This window comes from Oncorhynchus clarkii, chromosome 16, assembly GCF_045791955.1.
Source record: "Oncorhynchus clarkii lewisi isolate Uvic-CL-2024 chromosome 16, UVic_Ocla_1.0, whole genome shotgun sequence".
Lineage (NCBI taxonomy): Eukaryota > Metazoa > Chordata > Actinopteri > Salmoniformes > Salmonidae > Oncorhynchus > Oncorhynchus clarkii.
The window spans coordinates 33,094,957-33,112,121 of NC_092162.1; the positions used below are offsets into that span (position 1 = coordinate 33,094,957).

Sequence of the window (17,165 nt, forward strand, 5' to 3'; positions counted from 1 at the left end):
CAAGTTCACACCGTAGCAAAATGTTTTGCAACAGAAACGAAAATAAGATTTTCTTATTGGACAACTTCAGGTTGTCTCTCCCTGTTTCAGTCTGTTTTCTTTCATTTGGTGCCTCGTGAGTAACAGAGGAAAGAGTAAGAGGGTTTTTGTACCTCCGTCCCTCCTGTAGGTGTCTTTAACCCTATGATGGAGGACCCATTGCCGGGGCAGATGAAGAAACAACTGGTGCTGAAGATCATCAGCGGGCAACAGCTGCCCAAGCCCAAAGACTCCATGCTGGGGGACAGAGGAGAGGTGATGATTTATTTTTCACTCATTATTTTAGATACAGTTTTCAAATATATGCCAAAAATCCATCCTCCAAAGGACCTTTTTATTGATTTAATTTGAGGAAGATCATATATTATGGACCAAAATTACACAATGTCCCTATTACTAATAATGCTACTACATTGGCTGTTTTGGTGAAGCCTCTTAACTTCTGTCTGTCTGTCTGTCTGTCTGTGGGTCAGATTATCGACCCCTTTGTGGAGGTGGAGATCATTGGTCTGCCAGTGGACTGCTGTAAGGAACAAACCAGGGTGGTGGATGACAATGGTGAGTACGCTTGGATAAAAAGTTGGCTAAATGTGCATTGCACCCGCTACTTGTCCTTTACGTTTGGTTAAGTCAGGTGTTTTGTTTTTTTGGTTGCGCTTGTCTCGGCGTGTGTGTATGTCATGGATAATTGATGAGGTTGGCACCGAAGCAGTGCACTTTACAGCACCACTGGGTCTCCACACACACACACACACACACACACACACACACACACGCAACCCTGAATTATTCATGACTGCTGAGCCAGCGCTCTAACTCGTCTCTCTCACTCCCTCTCTCCTGCTCTTTTTCACTGTCCATATCTCTCCCACTCTCTGCTCATCTCAATCTGTGTCTTCACCGCTCTCCCTCTTTCTCTACCTCTTTCTCGCTCTCGCTCTCGCTCTCTCTGTCTATTTCTATATTTTCTCTCACACTTTACTTCTTCCCCACACCTTCTCTTGCTTCATCCCTCTCCTCCCCCCTCTCCCTTCCCCTCTCTCCTGTCCTCCCTCCCTCTCTCTCCTCTCCTCTACAGGATTTAACCCCATGTGGGAGGAGACACTTGTGTTCACGCTGCACATGCCCGAGCTGGTGCTGGTCCGTTTCCTGGTGTGGGACCACGACCCTATCGGCCAGGACTTCATTGGCCAGCGCACCATTGCCTTCAACAGCATGATACCAGGTACCTACCCACATCCTCCTCCTTCTGCACTCCACCAAACCCCCAACCGCTGCTCAGGGCTCCCGAGTGGCGCAGCGGTCTAAGGCACTGCATCTCAGTGCTAGAGGCGTCATGACAGACACCCTGGTTCGATTCCAAGCTGTATCACAACCAATTGGGAGTGATTGGGATTGGGTGATTGGGAGTCCCATAGGGCGGCGCACAATTTGCCCAGCGTCATCCGGGTTTGGCCGCTGTAGGCCGTAATTGTAAATAAGAATTGGTTCTTAACTGACTTTCCTGGGCTATTGTGTTAGTATAGGCTATGTATGTTATGTGTTTGTTATTATAAACTGGGTGGATTGAGCCCTGACAGCTGTGGTATGTCAGAGCGCATACCACGGGTATGACAAAACAATACTTGTTACTGTTCTAACCCAAAATAGTTTATAATAGCAGCAAGGTACCTCGGGGGTTTGTGGTATATGGCCAATATACTATGGTCAATGGCTGTATCCAGGCACTCGTGCATAAAAACAGCCATTAGTGATGGTATATTGGCCATATATACTGTATACCTAAGTATAAAGAAACGGGATAGGGGGATACCTAGTCAGTCGTACAACTGAATGCATTAAACAGAAATGTGTCTCCCGCATTCAGCATAGCCTGAAGTTAGGGAGGGGAAGTTCCTCCTGCTGCTCCTTAGATAAGCACCATGGTCTTGATGTGAGCTTCGACTGGAAGCTAGTGGAGTGTGTGGAGGAGCGGGGTGACATGAACGGTACATTGGCAGGTTGAAAACCAGGTGGGCTGCGGCGTTCTGGATAAGTTGCAGGGGTTTGATGGCACAGGTGGGGAGACCAGCCAGCAGAGAGTTGCATTAGTCTAGACAGGGGATAAGTGCCTGGATTAGGACCTGCACCGCTTCCTGTTGCAGAGCATGAACCTGCAGGAGCGACTCACTGCTTGGATGTTTGCAGAGAACGACAGGGTGTTGTCCAGGGTCACATCAAGGTTCTTTGCACTTTAGGAGGGCAACACTATGGAGTTGTCAACTGTGATGAAGAGGTCTTTGAGCAGGCAGGCCTTCCTCGGGAGGAAGAGCATCTCCGTCTTGTCGAGCATGTGGTGGGCTGACATCCAAGCTGAGATATCTGCCAGGCACGCAGAGATGCGTGTCGCCACCTTGGTGTCAGAAGGGGGGAAGGAGAAAGTAGTTCAGTGTCATCCTCATAGCAGTGATAGGAGAGACCATGTGAGGATATGACAGAGCTGAGTGACTTGGTCTATAGAGAGTAGAGGAGAGGTCCATCCTCATGGCAGTGATAGGAGAGATCATGTGAGGATATGACAGAGCTGAGTGACTTGGTCTATAGAGAGTAGAGGAGAGGAGAGGTCCATCCTCATAGCAGTGATAGGAGAGACCATGTGAGGATATGACAGAGCTGAGTGACTTGGTCTATGGAGAGGAGAGGAGAGGTCCATCCTCATAGCAGTGATAGGAGAGACCATGTGAGGATACGACCAGTGACTTGGTCTATAGAGAGAAGAAGATGGGGCCAAGAACCAAGCCCTGGGAGACACCAGTAGTGAGAGTACGTGGTGTCGACACAGATCCTCTCCATGTCACCAGGTCGGAGCGGTAGGATGAGTCCAAGAGTGTGCAGACCCTGAGACGCCCAGCCCTGAGAGGGTGGAGAGGAGGATGTGATGGTTCACGGCATTGAAAGGCAGCGGATAGATCTTGGAGGATGAGAACAAAAGAGAAAGGTTCAGCTTTGACACAGAGAAGTGCAGTCTGGTTGAGTGACCTGTCTTGAAGCCTGACTGGTTAGGGGTCCAGAAGATCCTCCGTGACACAGAGGAGAGCAGTCTGGGTTGAGTGACCCGTCTTGAATCCTGACTGATTAGGGGTCCAGAAGATCCTCCGTGACACAGAGAAGAGCAGTCTGGGTTGATTGACCCGTCTCGAATCCTGACTGGTTAGGGGTCCAGAAGATCCTCCGTGACACAGAGAAGAGCAGTCTGGGTTGAGTGACCCGTCTCGAATCCTGACTGGTTAGGGTCAAGAAGGTCGTTCTGAGAGAGATAACGAGAGAGTTGATCAGAAGTGTTTTGGTAAAGAAAATGAATTAGTGATACAGGTCTATAGTTTTTGCCATCAGACGAGTCGAGTGTTGGTTTCTTGAGGAGGGGAGCTACTCGGGCCATTTTGAAGAGTGGAATACAGTGTTTAAGGTAACACTTTACTTGACACCCAGCATCATAACACGTTTTGACGTGGTCATAACCATGTCGTAATGTCATAACCTGTTATAATATGGTTATGACACATATATTTAGACGTTGAGCGTTATTTTATGGTTGGTTATGACACCTCCATAAGATTGTGAAAACACACAAAAGGCAAAACATAACATTCCAACATTCCACATGTCAACAGTATGTTTTATATATATGAATATTTTTTTATTGACCATATTAAATTATTATTGTAAATGCAAACACATTGATGTCAGACATGTACCTACCCCAATGCTCTGTTGCTGATGACCGGGATGAATGCAGGAGCAGATTTCAGGAGCAGGACAAGACACCCTCTTTTTGACTGATGACTGATACACTACATGACCAAAAGTATGTGGACACCTGCTCGTCGAACATCTCATTCCAAAATCAAGGGCATTAATATGGAGTTGGTCCCCTCTTTGCTGCTATAACAGCCTTCTGGGAAGGCTTTCCACTAGATGTTGGGACATTGCTGCGGGGACTTGCTTCCATTCAGCCACGAGCATTAGCGAGGTCGGGCACTGATGTTAGGTGATTAGGCCTGGCTTGCAGTCTGCGTTCCAATTCATCCCAAAGTTGATCGATAGGGTTAAGGTTAGGGATCTGTGCAGGCCAGTCAAGTTCTTCCACACCGATCTCGACAAACCATTTCTGTATCGAACTCGCTTTGTGCACAGGGGGCATTGTCATGCTGAAACAGGAAAGGGCCAGATTCGTCCATCGGACTGCCAGATGGTGAAGCGTGATTCATCACTCCAGAGAACGCGTTTCACTGAGTCCAATGGCGGTGAGCTTTACACCACTCCAGCCGACGCTTGGCATCACGCATGGTGATCTTAGCTTGTGTGCGGCTGCTCGGCCATGGAAACCCATTTCATGAAGATCCCGACTTACAGTTCTTGTGCTGATGTTGCTTCCAGAGGCAGTTTGGAACTCGGTAGTGAGTGCTGCAACCGAGGACAGACGATTTGGTCCCGTTCTGTGAGCTTGTGTGGCCTACCACTTTGCGGCAGAGCCGTTGTTACTCCTAGACGTTTCCACTTCACAATAGCAACACTTACAGTTGACTGGGACAGCACTTGCAGGGCAGAAATTTGACAAACTGATGGTGATGACGGTCCACATTGTAAATCACTGAGCTCTCCAGTAAGGCCATTCTACTGCCAATGTTTGTCTATGTAGATTTCTTGACTGTGTTCTCAATTCATACACCTGTCAGCATCGGGTGTGGCTGAAATTACCAAATTCATTTGAAGGTGTCCACATACTTTTGAATATGTGCCTGTACTTGATAGGCCTATCGGGCTTATATGTTTATGGTGGTCACAATGTTTATTTTTTAATCCCTTTTTCGCCCCAATTTTGTGGTATCCAGTTACAGTCTGTCTCATCGCTGCAACTCCCGTATAGACTCGGGAGAGGCGAAGGTCGAGGGCCCTGCGTCCTCCGAAATACGACCCAGCCAAGCCAAGCTTCTTGACACAATGCCCACTTAACCCGCACCAATGTGTCAGAGGAAACACTGTACACCTGGCGACCGTGTCAGCGTGCACTGCGCCCAGCCCGCCACAGGAGTCACTAGTGCGCGATGGGACAAGGACATCCCTACCGCCCCATGGGTCTCCCGGCCGCGGCCGCCCTCGACAGAGCTTAGACTCGAACCCAGAATCTCTAGTGGCACAGCTAGCACTCCGATGCAGTGCCTTAGACCACTGCGCCACTCGGGAGGCCCCGGTCATAATGCTTCTTGACAGTGTCATAAAGTGTGTTTTCATAGTCCAAGTAAAGTGACACAGGATGGTCATAATGCTTCATTTGAATAAATGTTTTGACACTTTTATTTAGTTGTCATAACAGTCATAAAATAACACAATATATGTCACAACAGGAATAGATATGGGTCCTGACAGTGTTATGACCATATTATGGCAGGTTATGACATATTATGACATGTTTATGGCCGCGTCATACCGTGTAATGACACTGGGTGTCAAGTAAACTGTTACCGTATTTAAATACTCAGTGTGACATGGGACAGCAGCGTGTGTGTGTATGTTCTAACTGAGAGACGGAACATTGCGCTGTTTCCTTGTCGCCGGGCTCATTGTCATAATGTCTTTGTTTTATTTTAGGTTTTCGCCACGTGTATTTGGAAGGTATGGAGGAGGCTTCCATCTTTGTTCATGTGTCTGTACATGACATCACTGGTAAGGTAGGTACTAAGGGAGGTACTAGGCCTTTTGTTTTCGAAATGAGGGTTTGTCCTTTGTATTGGAAAACATTTAACTGTCCTTCTCTTAATAATTTAACTTTGGGCTTCTAAGTATGATTCCTGTCAAAACACTATTTAGCTCCAAAATACTTCTCAACACAATATTCTAGATAGAATTTAAGTTACTTTCCCCTCCTAGTCATCAATCGATGGTGATTATTGAAGGGAAAAAATATGTTGGAATTCAAAATCTCCATTATTATACAGATGAAGGATTGAGTGCCAAAGCTGGAAATAAATATAATAATACAACATTTTATTCAATTAGGAACTCTCGCTAATTGCCCCGGTTGCATCTCAATCAATAAGAATTCATCTGAGAGATGGCTAATTAAGTAATTAAGGCATTAAAGTGTCATTAGCAGCAGCCCAGACAGCCTACCAGTGTGATCTGTGCGTTGCAGTTGAGTGGCAGCTGCTGCGGATGCCACCCTTCTGACAATTGGGATGTTGAAATGGGGACACGTATAGTAGAATTGTCTCAGTGGTGTTTATTTTATTGTTTTAAAGACAGATTACACTCTTCCTGTATCCATGCAGACATATGCAATTGTGTTTCTTATATTATATATTTTTTCATTACTCAGTCAAGACACTCTGAGTTGATTTTTGATAAATTGAACGGCTTGGAACGGCCTTGGAAATGTTGTGACATCTTGTACTAAAACCAGAACATTATCAGAAGCCGTTAAAAAGGATGGGATTCATTAAATAGGTATTGGAAATTGTAAGCATATGGTACTTCAGTTTGCAGTTACCCAGAGTTAGTTATCAGGAGTCAGTCAACACATGTTGGATTAAATGAAACAATTTACTATCAACAGGAGAAGAGTATTTTCCGTAGTTTGGCTATCTCCTACTGTCATTCTTTGTTTATTTCTATACTGCATTTTGTCTTCCGTCATACTTGAAATTACCACACTGTTGTTCATCTCTTCCTGTTTCTAGATCTTCCCTGTCAACTGTGACTGTATGTGCATCTGCTGTACTCTTCCCCCCCCCCCCTCCCTCTCGCTTCCTCCCTTTGTCTCCTCCTCTCTGAACTCTCTCTCCTCTGTCTCTTTGTGATTTCAGTGGACCCCTCTTTGTCCAAACGCCGCTTTTAGAGGCAGGAAATTGTTAGGAGCCCTGAAGGCGCCACTCAGAACCCAGGTGTAGTGGGATCCAATCAGCACACTGCATGCACCACATGCCCCTCCCCTGCCACCCCAGTGATTCCGCCCCCGCAAGCCAATTGCGTCCACCCGTAGAGGCCAACTCATGCTGACCATGAGTTGTGAACATGCCAGCATCCTCCATCAACCCAAAGTAGATCCAATGTCGCTAACCTGCTCTGGGGGGAGGGAGGGAGAGACAGAGACAGAAAGGGAGCGAGAGACAGAAATGGGGGAGCGAGCCACAAAAACAGGGGACTAGTGGCCTGTTAAGTGGAGAGTGACAATGTATTTTTCTGGACAGTATTTTCCCCTTACTCAGGACATTCTCAGTTTGATGCACTGCAGGGGTATACAGTTCCTGCTTTTTGAGGACACTGTCCCCTGTGTCGGCTTGTTTTAGTCCTGACCTTGTCATCACATTACCTAGAGATGGGAAAAGAGTTCCCATGTATGGCGAAAGGAAAGGGTACCCAATCACCACTGTGTAAAGCAGAGCACTTTCCCCATGCGTTTGAATGCACTGCTAACAGGTGCAATCTAATTCTACTAGAATTGCTACCTTTAATGCTAGTCTAGAGATTCTGGATGTTGCTAAACAAATGTAAAAGTTGGAGGAAAGTGGAAAGGAAACATTCCCTAGATAAGAACCCTTGAGAGGAACCGGTCTCCGATTTCAAATGTGTTCTGGATAATGTCTGCCATCGGTGTGTGTTCAGTCTGCCATCACCTTTCTGTCCATAACATGTAGACAAACTATCAGGCCCTTGGTGTTCATGGTATTGTGATTTTTACTTTAGTCGATCTGCATCATGTGTACTGTAATGCCTGGGCACTCAGTCAGTCTGGATGTAATTCCACTTGAATCTACTTCATGGTTTATGAAATGACATTGGGTTGTTGCACATCATGTGCTGAAAGGCGAGCATTTTTCAATGAACACACATCCGCACACAGTGCAAGGAGTGTAACAGCAGATAACCCCGTGTCATTTAGATGAGTGGCCGTCAAATTGTGTCGTCACCGTCATGTCCCCCTGTCAGGGTGTTCATGAATCAATCACACTGTCCCCCATTGTCACTTTCATCGTAACCTTCCACCCCCACACTGTACATGTGGACACAGCATGTGTCCGTCCGCACACTACTGTGTGTGTTTGTGAAGTGAGCATAAAGTCACATTACAGTGGTTACCATAGTTTATGTTGTTGACGATGCGGGGTCAAAATGATAGGTCTTTGCATAATAAATGAATGGACTTTGGAGATGAAAGCTGATTCCTTTCTGTCACCTGTTGTCTGGGTTGAGTATTAGGCCTATCTGCTTTCTCTAGCTTACTAATATCGTTTGTGATGCTCAACATATGTTTCGTTTTGTTCAGGGAGCTTACCAGAATTATAACCCTCATGAAAATACAGTATATACAGGGAATGTTGTTGTTTTTGTTTTGGCTCTGTACTCCAGCACTTTGGATTTGAAATGATCCAACGGGACGATATTTATGCATTTAACTTTCTCACAATTCATTCATTCATGATTATCCGTAATCATGGTAGCATCCACATTTAATGTAGAAGTGTTTAGAAACATTCTTATTTACAATTAAAGTGACTCCAAAATGACAAAATACATTATTTACCACTCATCTGTATTGGGTACTAAGTAATCTGAAACACAACCAAAACAAACTGCAAATGCATCAATAAAGAGTCACCAGCTTGATGTAGTCATTGTGTGCTAAGAATATGGGGGGACTACTTACAAAATGTGCTGAAATAACTCAACGGTTCACCCGATATGGATGAAAATACCCTCAAAATAAAGCTAGTCTGCACTTTAACCCCATAGTCATTGTATAATTTCAAAGTGCTGGAGTACACAGCCAAAACAACAAAACATGTGTCACTGTCCAAGTCCAGTATGCACGGTATGCATGTTTAACAATATACATGCAATATATACGCATGGATAAACTGACTCTTGTGGTTTTGGCAGCAGACATGTATAGTAGCAGACATTTGCTTTTCAATATGAATACAGATGCCTGTCACACAAGGTGTTGGCATGGGTTTCAATTGAAAAAAACATAATTATGATGTGGTAGTGTGACATTCTATCAAACAAATACTGATAGATGATGTGTGGTCATCAATACATCCGGACAAGGCAAACCAACGCTGTCCAACAGTAGATGGTTATCATAGTGGGACTTGTTCTACAGACGGGAACTAATTGTCGCGTGGTCACGAATCCAGTGGCTGCATCTGAAATGGCATCCTATTCCCTATAATGTGCATTAGTTTTGGCCAGAGCCCATGAGGCTCCAACAAGATTGTGCACTATATAAGGAACAGGGTACCATTTCGGGACATAGCCAGTGTTACTGTCAATATTGTATGTTGGAGCATGTCTAACTATTCATCTACCCTCATTCGATATCTAGTAACGCAAATGCAATGACACCAAAGTAATGACTTGCATTAGACTAGGTCTAAAGATCCAGAAGTTCAGTACTGTATGTTCTGGTGAATGCTAACTGTGAACCTGTTCATTATGTTTGTTTTCTTTTGTCTCGTCTCTTGTTCTCAGGGCAAGGTGGCCAGCGGCATAAAAGGGCTGTTTCACAGAAACCCAAAGCAGGCTTCTCTCGACAGCCATGTTGCTGCACAGCTCAGCCGTAAGCACCCATTCGGAGCCCACCTGCTGCGCCGAACGGCCAGCGAGCCCACCAAGGGCGAGCCCAAGGTCAAGAAGGGTTTCCCCGAGATCGCCATCGACACCAAAGACTACAGCTCGGAAGGGGCCAGCGAGGACCGGGAGTCAGAGGACAGGGATCTCAGCGCCTCACCCCAGCCCCCGCAGCTCCACCAGCGCAACGGAGACGCCACGGACGCAGCTGCTCCCGCCACGCCACGCCAAGGCACCAACGGGCACCACAGCACCAACGGGGCTTTCAACCCCGATGAGGGCAAAGGTAAGGGCTCGCCTCGCTTCCTCCGATACCCCATGAGTGAGCCCCTCAAGCGGGTCAATCGGCTGCGCTGCCACGACCCCCTGAATGAGAAACAGGGAGTGTTTGCCCGCATGGCCCTCAACAGCAGTGGCAGGATGGGGGTGTCCTCCAACTGCATCAACTGTGTAATTAGCTCAAAAGAAAGCCCTGAGATGGAGAGGAAGTTTAAGGATGAGGAGAAATGGGGAGAGAGGCCTGAGAAAGCCGCCTGTTGCCCCACTCTCTCCAGACAAATTCAACCCGAGCCAATGCCCAAACCACAGATCCTGGCCACAGCCCACCCTGTTGAGCCCCAAGCCCAGACCAAGCCCAAAGTTGAGGCACTGCCCCTACTTCAGCCCCAGGCTTTCTTTCGGCCTATCCCCTTCCCCAGGTCCCGGGCCAAAGCCAGACAAACTCTGGGCACCCAACACACTGAGCCTCGTCCTGACCCCTCTGAGAGGAACGCCCGCTCCTGCAGCGTGCCCCGCAGGTGCTTCCTCACCCTTGCCCCCACCCCGGTGCCCATGCTCACCCCTGACTGCCGGAACAGCCTGCGCTGGCAGTGCGTCCCGCCACCCAACTACGGCAGCACTTGTGGCCCGACTAAGGCCCCTCGCGCTACCATCACCAGCGCCGACTGCGACAGCTTGTCGCTCAGCGACCGTTGCAGCAGCTGCGAGAGCCTGTGCAGCCTTGAGCTGGCCCCTATGCTGCCCCCAAGAGAGGTCCTTGACAGCCGCAGGCGCGCCGTGGGCACCTTGCAGCGTGAGATGAACCTCCTCTTCGCTCAGAAGATGGACGAGCTGCGCAGTAAATCGCCCATGTTCTTCGCCGGTAAGGTGGAGCAGCCATTTCAGTGCCCACTGTAGTACCCATAGATGTCCCATAGAGGCACCTATAACAGTCCCTTACATCTGCCATAGTGAGCCCATTGTGCAGTGCTGATCCCCTAGTTGTGAGCCCTGTGCTGTGAGCAGTCCCCCCCAGAGGACCCATCCTTTAGAGAGCCAATATCATTGGGCTTGTAGTTCCCTGGGTGTTCTATAGTCTAGAACCCAGGTCCCTTCTCCAATCAAAATCTACCTTTTGTCTAGACCTCCAGTTCTTTCACCAATCAAAAGTTCCCTTTAAATGTTCTCTCACTAATCAAAATCTCCCTTAAGTCTAGACCTCCGGTCCCCTGACCAATCAAAATCTCCTTTAGTTCATTAGCACCAAAATCCCCACTAAATATCCATTGTGACTAAATTGATAGTCGAAGGCAGTGCATAATTGTACTAATGTGTAGAAAACTAGTAAAGTGTTATTTTAATGATTTCTTTGTCTGACAAAAACATGCTGTGTGTCCAACAGATGAAAGAGCAGCTGGTAAGTGAAGGACATGTAACTAGGGTTGTAAAGGGAGGGTATATTGCTGGAGACTTTCGAAGTTTAAGAGTAAACTACCAGAATTCTGGTCACTTTGAAGGATTTTATGTATTATATCACAAGACATCTAGTGGCCCTTTTAAGGTACTTCACAGGTGTCTGTAATTATCTCAGAATATATACTGAAAGAAAATATAAACGCCACATGCAAAGTGTTGGTCCCATGTTTCATGAGCTGAAATAAAAGATCCCAGAAATGTTCTATACGCACAAAAAGCTTATTTCTCTCAAATGTTGTGCAAAAATGTGTTAACATCCCTGTTAGTGAGCATTTCTCCTTTGCCAAGATAATCCATCCACCGGACAGGTGTGGCATATCAAGAAGCTAATTAATCAGCATGATCATTACACAGGTGCATCTTGTGCTGGAGACATTAAAAGGCTGTAAAATGTGTAGTTTTGTCATACAACACAGCTTTCTCAAGTTTTGAGGAAGTGTGTAATTAGCATGCTGACTGCAGGAATGTCCACCAGACCACGTGTAACCCTGCCAGCCCAGCACCTTCACATCCGGCTTTTTCACCTGCGGGATTGTCTGAGACGCCTGAGACCAGCCACTGGACAGCTGATGAAACTGTGGGTTGGCATAACTGAATAATTTCTGCACAAACTGTCAGAAACCGTCTCAGGGATGTTCATCTGCGTGCTCGTCATCTTGACCTGACTGTCCTGGGCAGATTGCAGACGTATGGCGTCGTGTGGGTGATCGGTTTGCTGATGTCAACATTGCGAACAGAGTGCCCTATGGTGGCGGTGGGGTTATTGTATGGACAAGCATAAGCTACGGACAATGAACACAATTGCATTTTATATATTGCAATTTGAATGCACAGAGATACCCTGACGAGATCCTGATGCCCATTTGTTGTGCCATTCATCCGCCACCATCACCTCATGTCCCAGTTCTTCCATGGCCTCCATACACACCAGACATGTCACCCATTGAGCATGTTTGGGATGCTCTGGTTCAACCTGTACAACAGTGTGTTCCCGCCAATATCCAGCAACTTCACACAGCCATTGAAGAAGACTGGGACAACATTTCACAGACCACAATCAACAGCCTGATCAACTGTGTGCAAAGGATATATGTTGCGTTGCATGAGGAAAATGGATACTGACCGGTTTTCTGATCCACGCCCCTACCTTTTTTTAAGGTAACTGTGACCAACAGATGTATTCGCAGTCATGTGAAAACCATAAATTAGGTCCTAATGAATTTATTTAATTTGACTGATTTCCTTATATGAACTGTAACTCCGTAAAATCTTTGAAATTGTTGCATTTATTTTTTTTTGTTTAGTGTATTAAATAATTTAATAATAATTAAAAATATGACAGAGCTGTAAAACATTGTCCTAAATATCAACCATCAACACATTATTATTTATTATGTAAATATGTATTTGTTGTCAATGTTTTGGCGTCAAACTGGTGGCAGTTGTGAAAAAAGTAAATAGTTGGAAGAGTTCATTGAAAATAATGCCATTGTTGATTGGATGGCTTTTCATTAATTAGACTATTTTCTCTTGAACTATGGCCTATCTACTAGAAACTCACGGACAATATGTATAAAAATATATGCAAATATATAATATTTAAAAAAATGAATACTATATCTGAATATTTTTTTTGTTTGATATTTAAGTATAAATGACCAAAGTCCCAAATAATTAACAAAAAATATATGGCAAATTATCAACTATAGGAAATGACCGGTAGCTTCGCAACCCTATCTGTAACTGGTGTGAAATGGAAATGCAAAAAACAGAGCTCAATTCACCATCATTCTATGGAATGTAGACCACCTAGTTGGACTGCAGAAAGACCACATGTCACTCTTGAACTCAAACCTCCTTGGTTAACACTGAACAGAAAACTTCCCCCAGCAATGAAAGAACCAAACCATTATATGATTTGGCCTTGAGGAGCCCTTCACCCCTTGACCCCCGGTTCACAACATGATAAACACCAGATGTCCTCTCTCCCCTGCTTAGCATCTCCCACTCACTGCATTACATCAGAGGAAATCACGAGTTGTTCCTTTTGGGGGGGAAAGAGAGGCGGGGTAGGGTTTATGTTTATCCCTTTGGGTCTCAGATTTATGTTGCAATGAAGGATGTTGGCCATACATTTAACACAATATCCTATTACTCCTCAGAGAATATATCATGTTCTTCTCTTCGACCGTTCGACCCTGCTTGAGCAGGGTTTAATATATATATTTCATCAGGATCCCCATTAACTGTTGCGAAATCAGCAGCCACTCTTCCTGGGGTCCACACTTACCAATGGCTCTGTTGTGTTATGGTGTGCTCTATGCACACAGTATAATATATATGTGGACTATCTAGTGTAGACATGGTTTTAAATAGTTAAGAAACGTGATATTGTGAAATTGATAGTTTGTCTTTAGAAATTAGTCTTCAACTTATCTGTGCATTTGGTACAACTGTACTGTGCATTCGGAAAGTATTCAGACCCCTTGACTTTTTCCACATTTTGTTACGTTACAGCCTTATTCTAAAATGGATTAAATAAGTGTTTCCTCATCAATCTACACACCATACCATATGACAAAGCAAAAACAGTTTTTTAGATTTTTTTGCAAATTTTATATGAATAAATAACAGATACCTTATTTACATAAATATTCAAACCCTTTGCTATGAGATTTGAAATGGAGCTCAGGTGCATCCTGTTTCCATTGATCATCCTTGAGATGTTTCTACAACTTGATTGGAGTCTAACTATGGTAAATTCAATTGATTGGACATGATTTGGAAAGGCACATACTTGTCTATATAAGGTCCCACAGTTGACAGTGCATGTCAGAACAAAAACCAAGCCATGAGGTCGAAGGAATTGTCCGTAGAGCTCCGAGACAGGATTGTGTCGATGCACAGATCGGGGGAAGGGCACCAAAACATCTCTGCAGCATTGAAGGTCCCCAACAACACAGTAGCCTCCATCATTCTAAATGGAATAAGTTTGGAACAAACAAATACTCTTCCTAGAACTGGCCGCCCAGCCAAACTGAGTAATCGGGGGAGAAGGGTCTTGGTCAGAGAGGTGACCAAGAGCCCGATGGTCACTCTGACAGAGCTCCAGAGTTCCTCTGTGGAGATGGGAGAACCTTCCAGAAGGACAGCCATCTCTCCAGCACTTAACCTGGCACCATCCCTACATTTTTTATTTTATTTTATTTTACCTTTATTTAACCAGGTAGGCAAGTTGAGAACAAGTTCTCATTTACAATTGCGACCTGGCCAAGATAAAGCAAAGCAGTTCGACAGATACAACAACACAGAGTTACACATGGAGTAAAACAAACATACAGTCAATAATAAAGTATAAACAAGTCTATATACAATGTGAGCAAATGAGGTGAGAAGGGAGGTAAAGGCAAAAAAGGCCTTGGTGGCAAGGTAAATACAATATAGCAAGTAAAACACTGGAATGGTAGTTTTGCAATGGAAGAATGTGCAAAGTAGAAATAAAAATAATGGGGTGCAAAGGAGCAAAATAAATAAATAAATAAAATACAGTTGGGAAAGAGGTAGTTGATAGGGCTAAATTATAGGTGGGCTATGTACAGGTGCAGTAATCTGTGAGCTGCTCTGACAGTTGGTGCTTAAAGCTAGTGAGGGAGATAAGTGTTTCCAGTTTCAGAGATTTTTGTAGTTCGTTCCAGTCATTGGCAGCAGAGAACTGGAAAGAGAGGCGGCCAAAGAAAGAATTGGTTTTGGGGGTGACTAGAGAGATATACCTGCTGGAGCGTGTGCTACAGGTGGGAGATGCTATGGTGACCAGCGAGCTGAGATAAGGGGGGACTTTACCTAGCAGGGTCTTGTAGATGACATGGAGCCAGTGGGTTTGGCGACGAGTATGAAGCGAGGGCCAGCCAACGAGAGCGTACAGGTCGCAATGGTGTGTAGTATATGGGGCTTTGGTGACAAAACGGATTGCACTGTGATAGACTGCATCCAATTTGTTGAGTAGGGTATTGGAGGCTATTTTGTAAATTACATCGCCAAAGTCGAGGATTGGTAGGATGGTCAGTTTTACAAGGGTATGTTTGGCAGCATGAGTGAAGGATGCTTTGTTGCGAAATAGGAAGCCAATTCTAGATTTAACTTTGGATTGGAGATGTTTGATATGGGTCTGGAAGGAGAGTTTACAGTCTAACCAGACACCTAAGTATTTGTAGTTGTCCACGTATTCTAAGTCAGAGCCGTCCAGAGTAGTGATGTTGGACAGGCGGGTAGGTGCAGGTAGCGATCGGTTGAAGAGCATGCATTTAGTTTTACTTGTATTTAAGAGCAATTGGAGGCCACGGAAGGAGAGTTGTATGGCATTGAAGCTTGCCTGGAGGGTTGTTAACACAGTGTCCAAAGAAGGGCCGGAAGTATACAGAATGGTGTCGTCTGCGTAGAAGTGGATCAGAGACTCACCAGCAGCAAGAGCGACCTCATTGATGTATACAGAGAAGAGAGTCGGTCCAAGAATTGAACCCTGTGGCACCCCCATAGAGACTGCCAGAGGTCCGGACAACAGACCCTCCGATTTGACACACTGAACTCTATCAGAGAAGTAGTTGGTGAACCAGGCGAGGGAATCATTTGAGAAACCAAGGCTGTTGAGTCTGCCGATGAGGATGTGGTGATTGACAGAGTCGAAAGCCTTGGCCAGATCAATGAATACGGCTGCACAGTAATGTTTCTTATCGATGGCGGTTAAGATATCGTTTAGGACCTTGAGCGTGGCTGAGGTGCACCCATGACCAGCTCTGAAACCAGATTGCATAGCAGAGAAGGTATGGTGAGATTCAAAATGGTCGGTAATCTGTTTGTTGACTTGGCTTTCGAAGACCTTAGAAAGGCATGGTAGGATAGATATAGGTCTGTAGCAGTTTGGGTCAAGAGTGTCCCCCCCTTTGAAGAGGGGGATGACCGCAGCTGCTTTCCAATCTATGGGAATCTCAGACGACACGAAAGAGAGGTTGAACAGGCTAGTAATAGGGGTGGCAACAATTTCGGCAGATAATTTTAGAAAGAAAGGGTCCAGATTGTCTAGCCCGGCTGATTTGTAGGGGTCCAGATTTTGCAGCTCTTTAGAACATCAGCTGAATGGATTTGGGAGAAGGAGAAATGGGGAAGGCTTGGGCGAGTTGCTGTTGGGGGTGCAGTGCTGTTGACAGGGGTAGGAGTAGCCAGGTGGAAAGCATGGCCAGCAGTAGAAAAATGCTTATTGAAATTTTCAATTATGGTGGATTTATCAGTGGTGACAGTGTTTCCTATCTTCAGTGCAGTGGGCAGCTGGGAGGAGGTGTTCTTATTCTCCATGGACTTTACAGTGTCCCAGAACTTTTTTGAGTTAGTGTTGCAAGAAGCAAATTTCTGCTTGAAAAAGCTAGCCTTGGCTTTTCTAACTGCCTGTGTATAATGGTTTCTAGCTTCCCTGAACAGCTGCATATCACGGGGGCTGTTCGATGCTAATGCAGAACGCCATAGGATGTTTTTGTGTTGGTTAAGGGCAGTCAGGTCTGGGGAGAACCAAGGGCTATATCTGTTCCTGGTTCTAAATTTCTTGAATGGGGCATGTTTATTTAAGATGGTTAGGAAGGCATTTCAAAAAAATATCCAGGCATCCTCTACTGACGGGATGAGGTCAATATCCTTCCAGGATACCCCGGCCAGGTCGATTAGAAAGGCCTGCTCGCTGAAGTGTTTCAGGGAGCGTTTTACAGTGATGAGAGGAGGTCGTTTGACCGCTGACCCAT

At 45.5% G+C, this 17,165-nt stretch overlaps 1 protein-coding gene across 1 annotated transcript in view; it reads left to right on the forward strand.

Annotated features, from left to right (window-relative positions):
• The window catches only part of LOC139368328 (1-phosphatidylinositol 4,5-bisphosphate phosphodiesterase eta-2-like), an 86,625-nt gene that overhangs the window by 59,423 nt on the left and 10,037 nt on the right, over positions 1-17,165 (forward strand). The window contains exons 17-21 of the mRNA XM_071107086.1: positions 170-294; positions 513-597; positions 1,118-1,264; positions 5,668-5,747; positions 9,550-9,934. Coding sequence (XP_070963187.1) covers positions 170-294; positions 513-597; positions 1,118-1,264; positions 5,668-5,747; positions 9,550-9,934 — 822 coding nt within the window. The remainder of the gene's footprint in view (positions 1-169; positions 295-512; positions 598-1,117; positions 1,265-5,667; positions 5,748-9,549; positions 9,935-17,165) is intronic.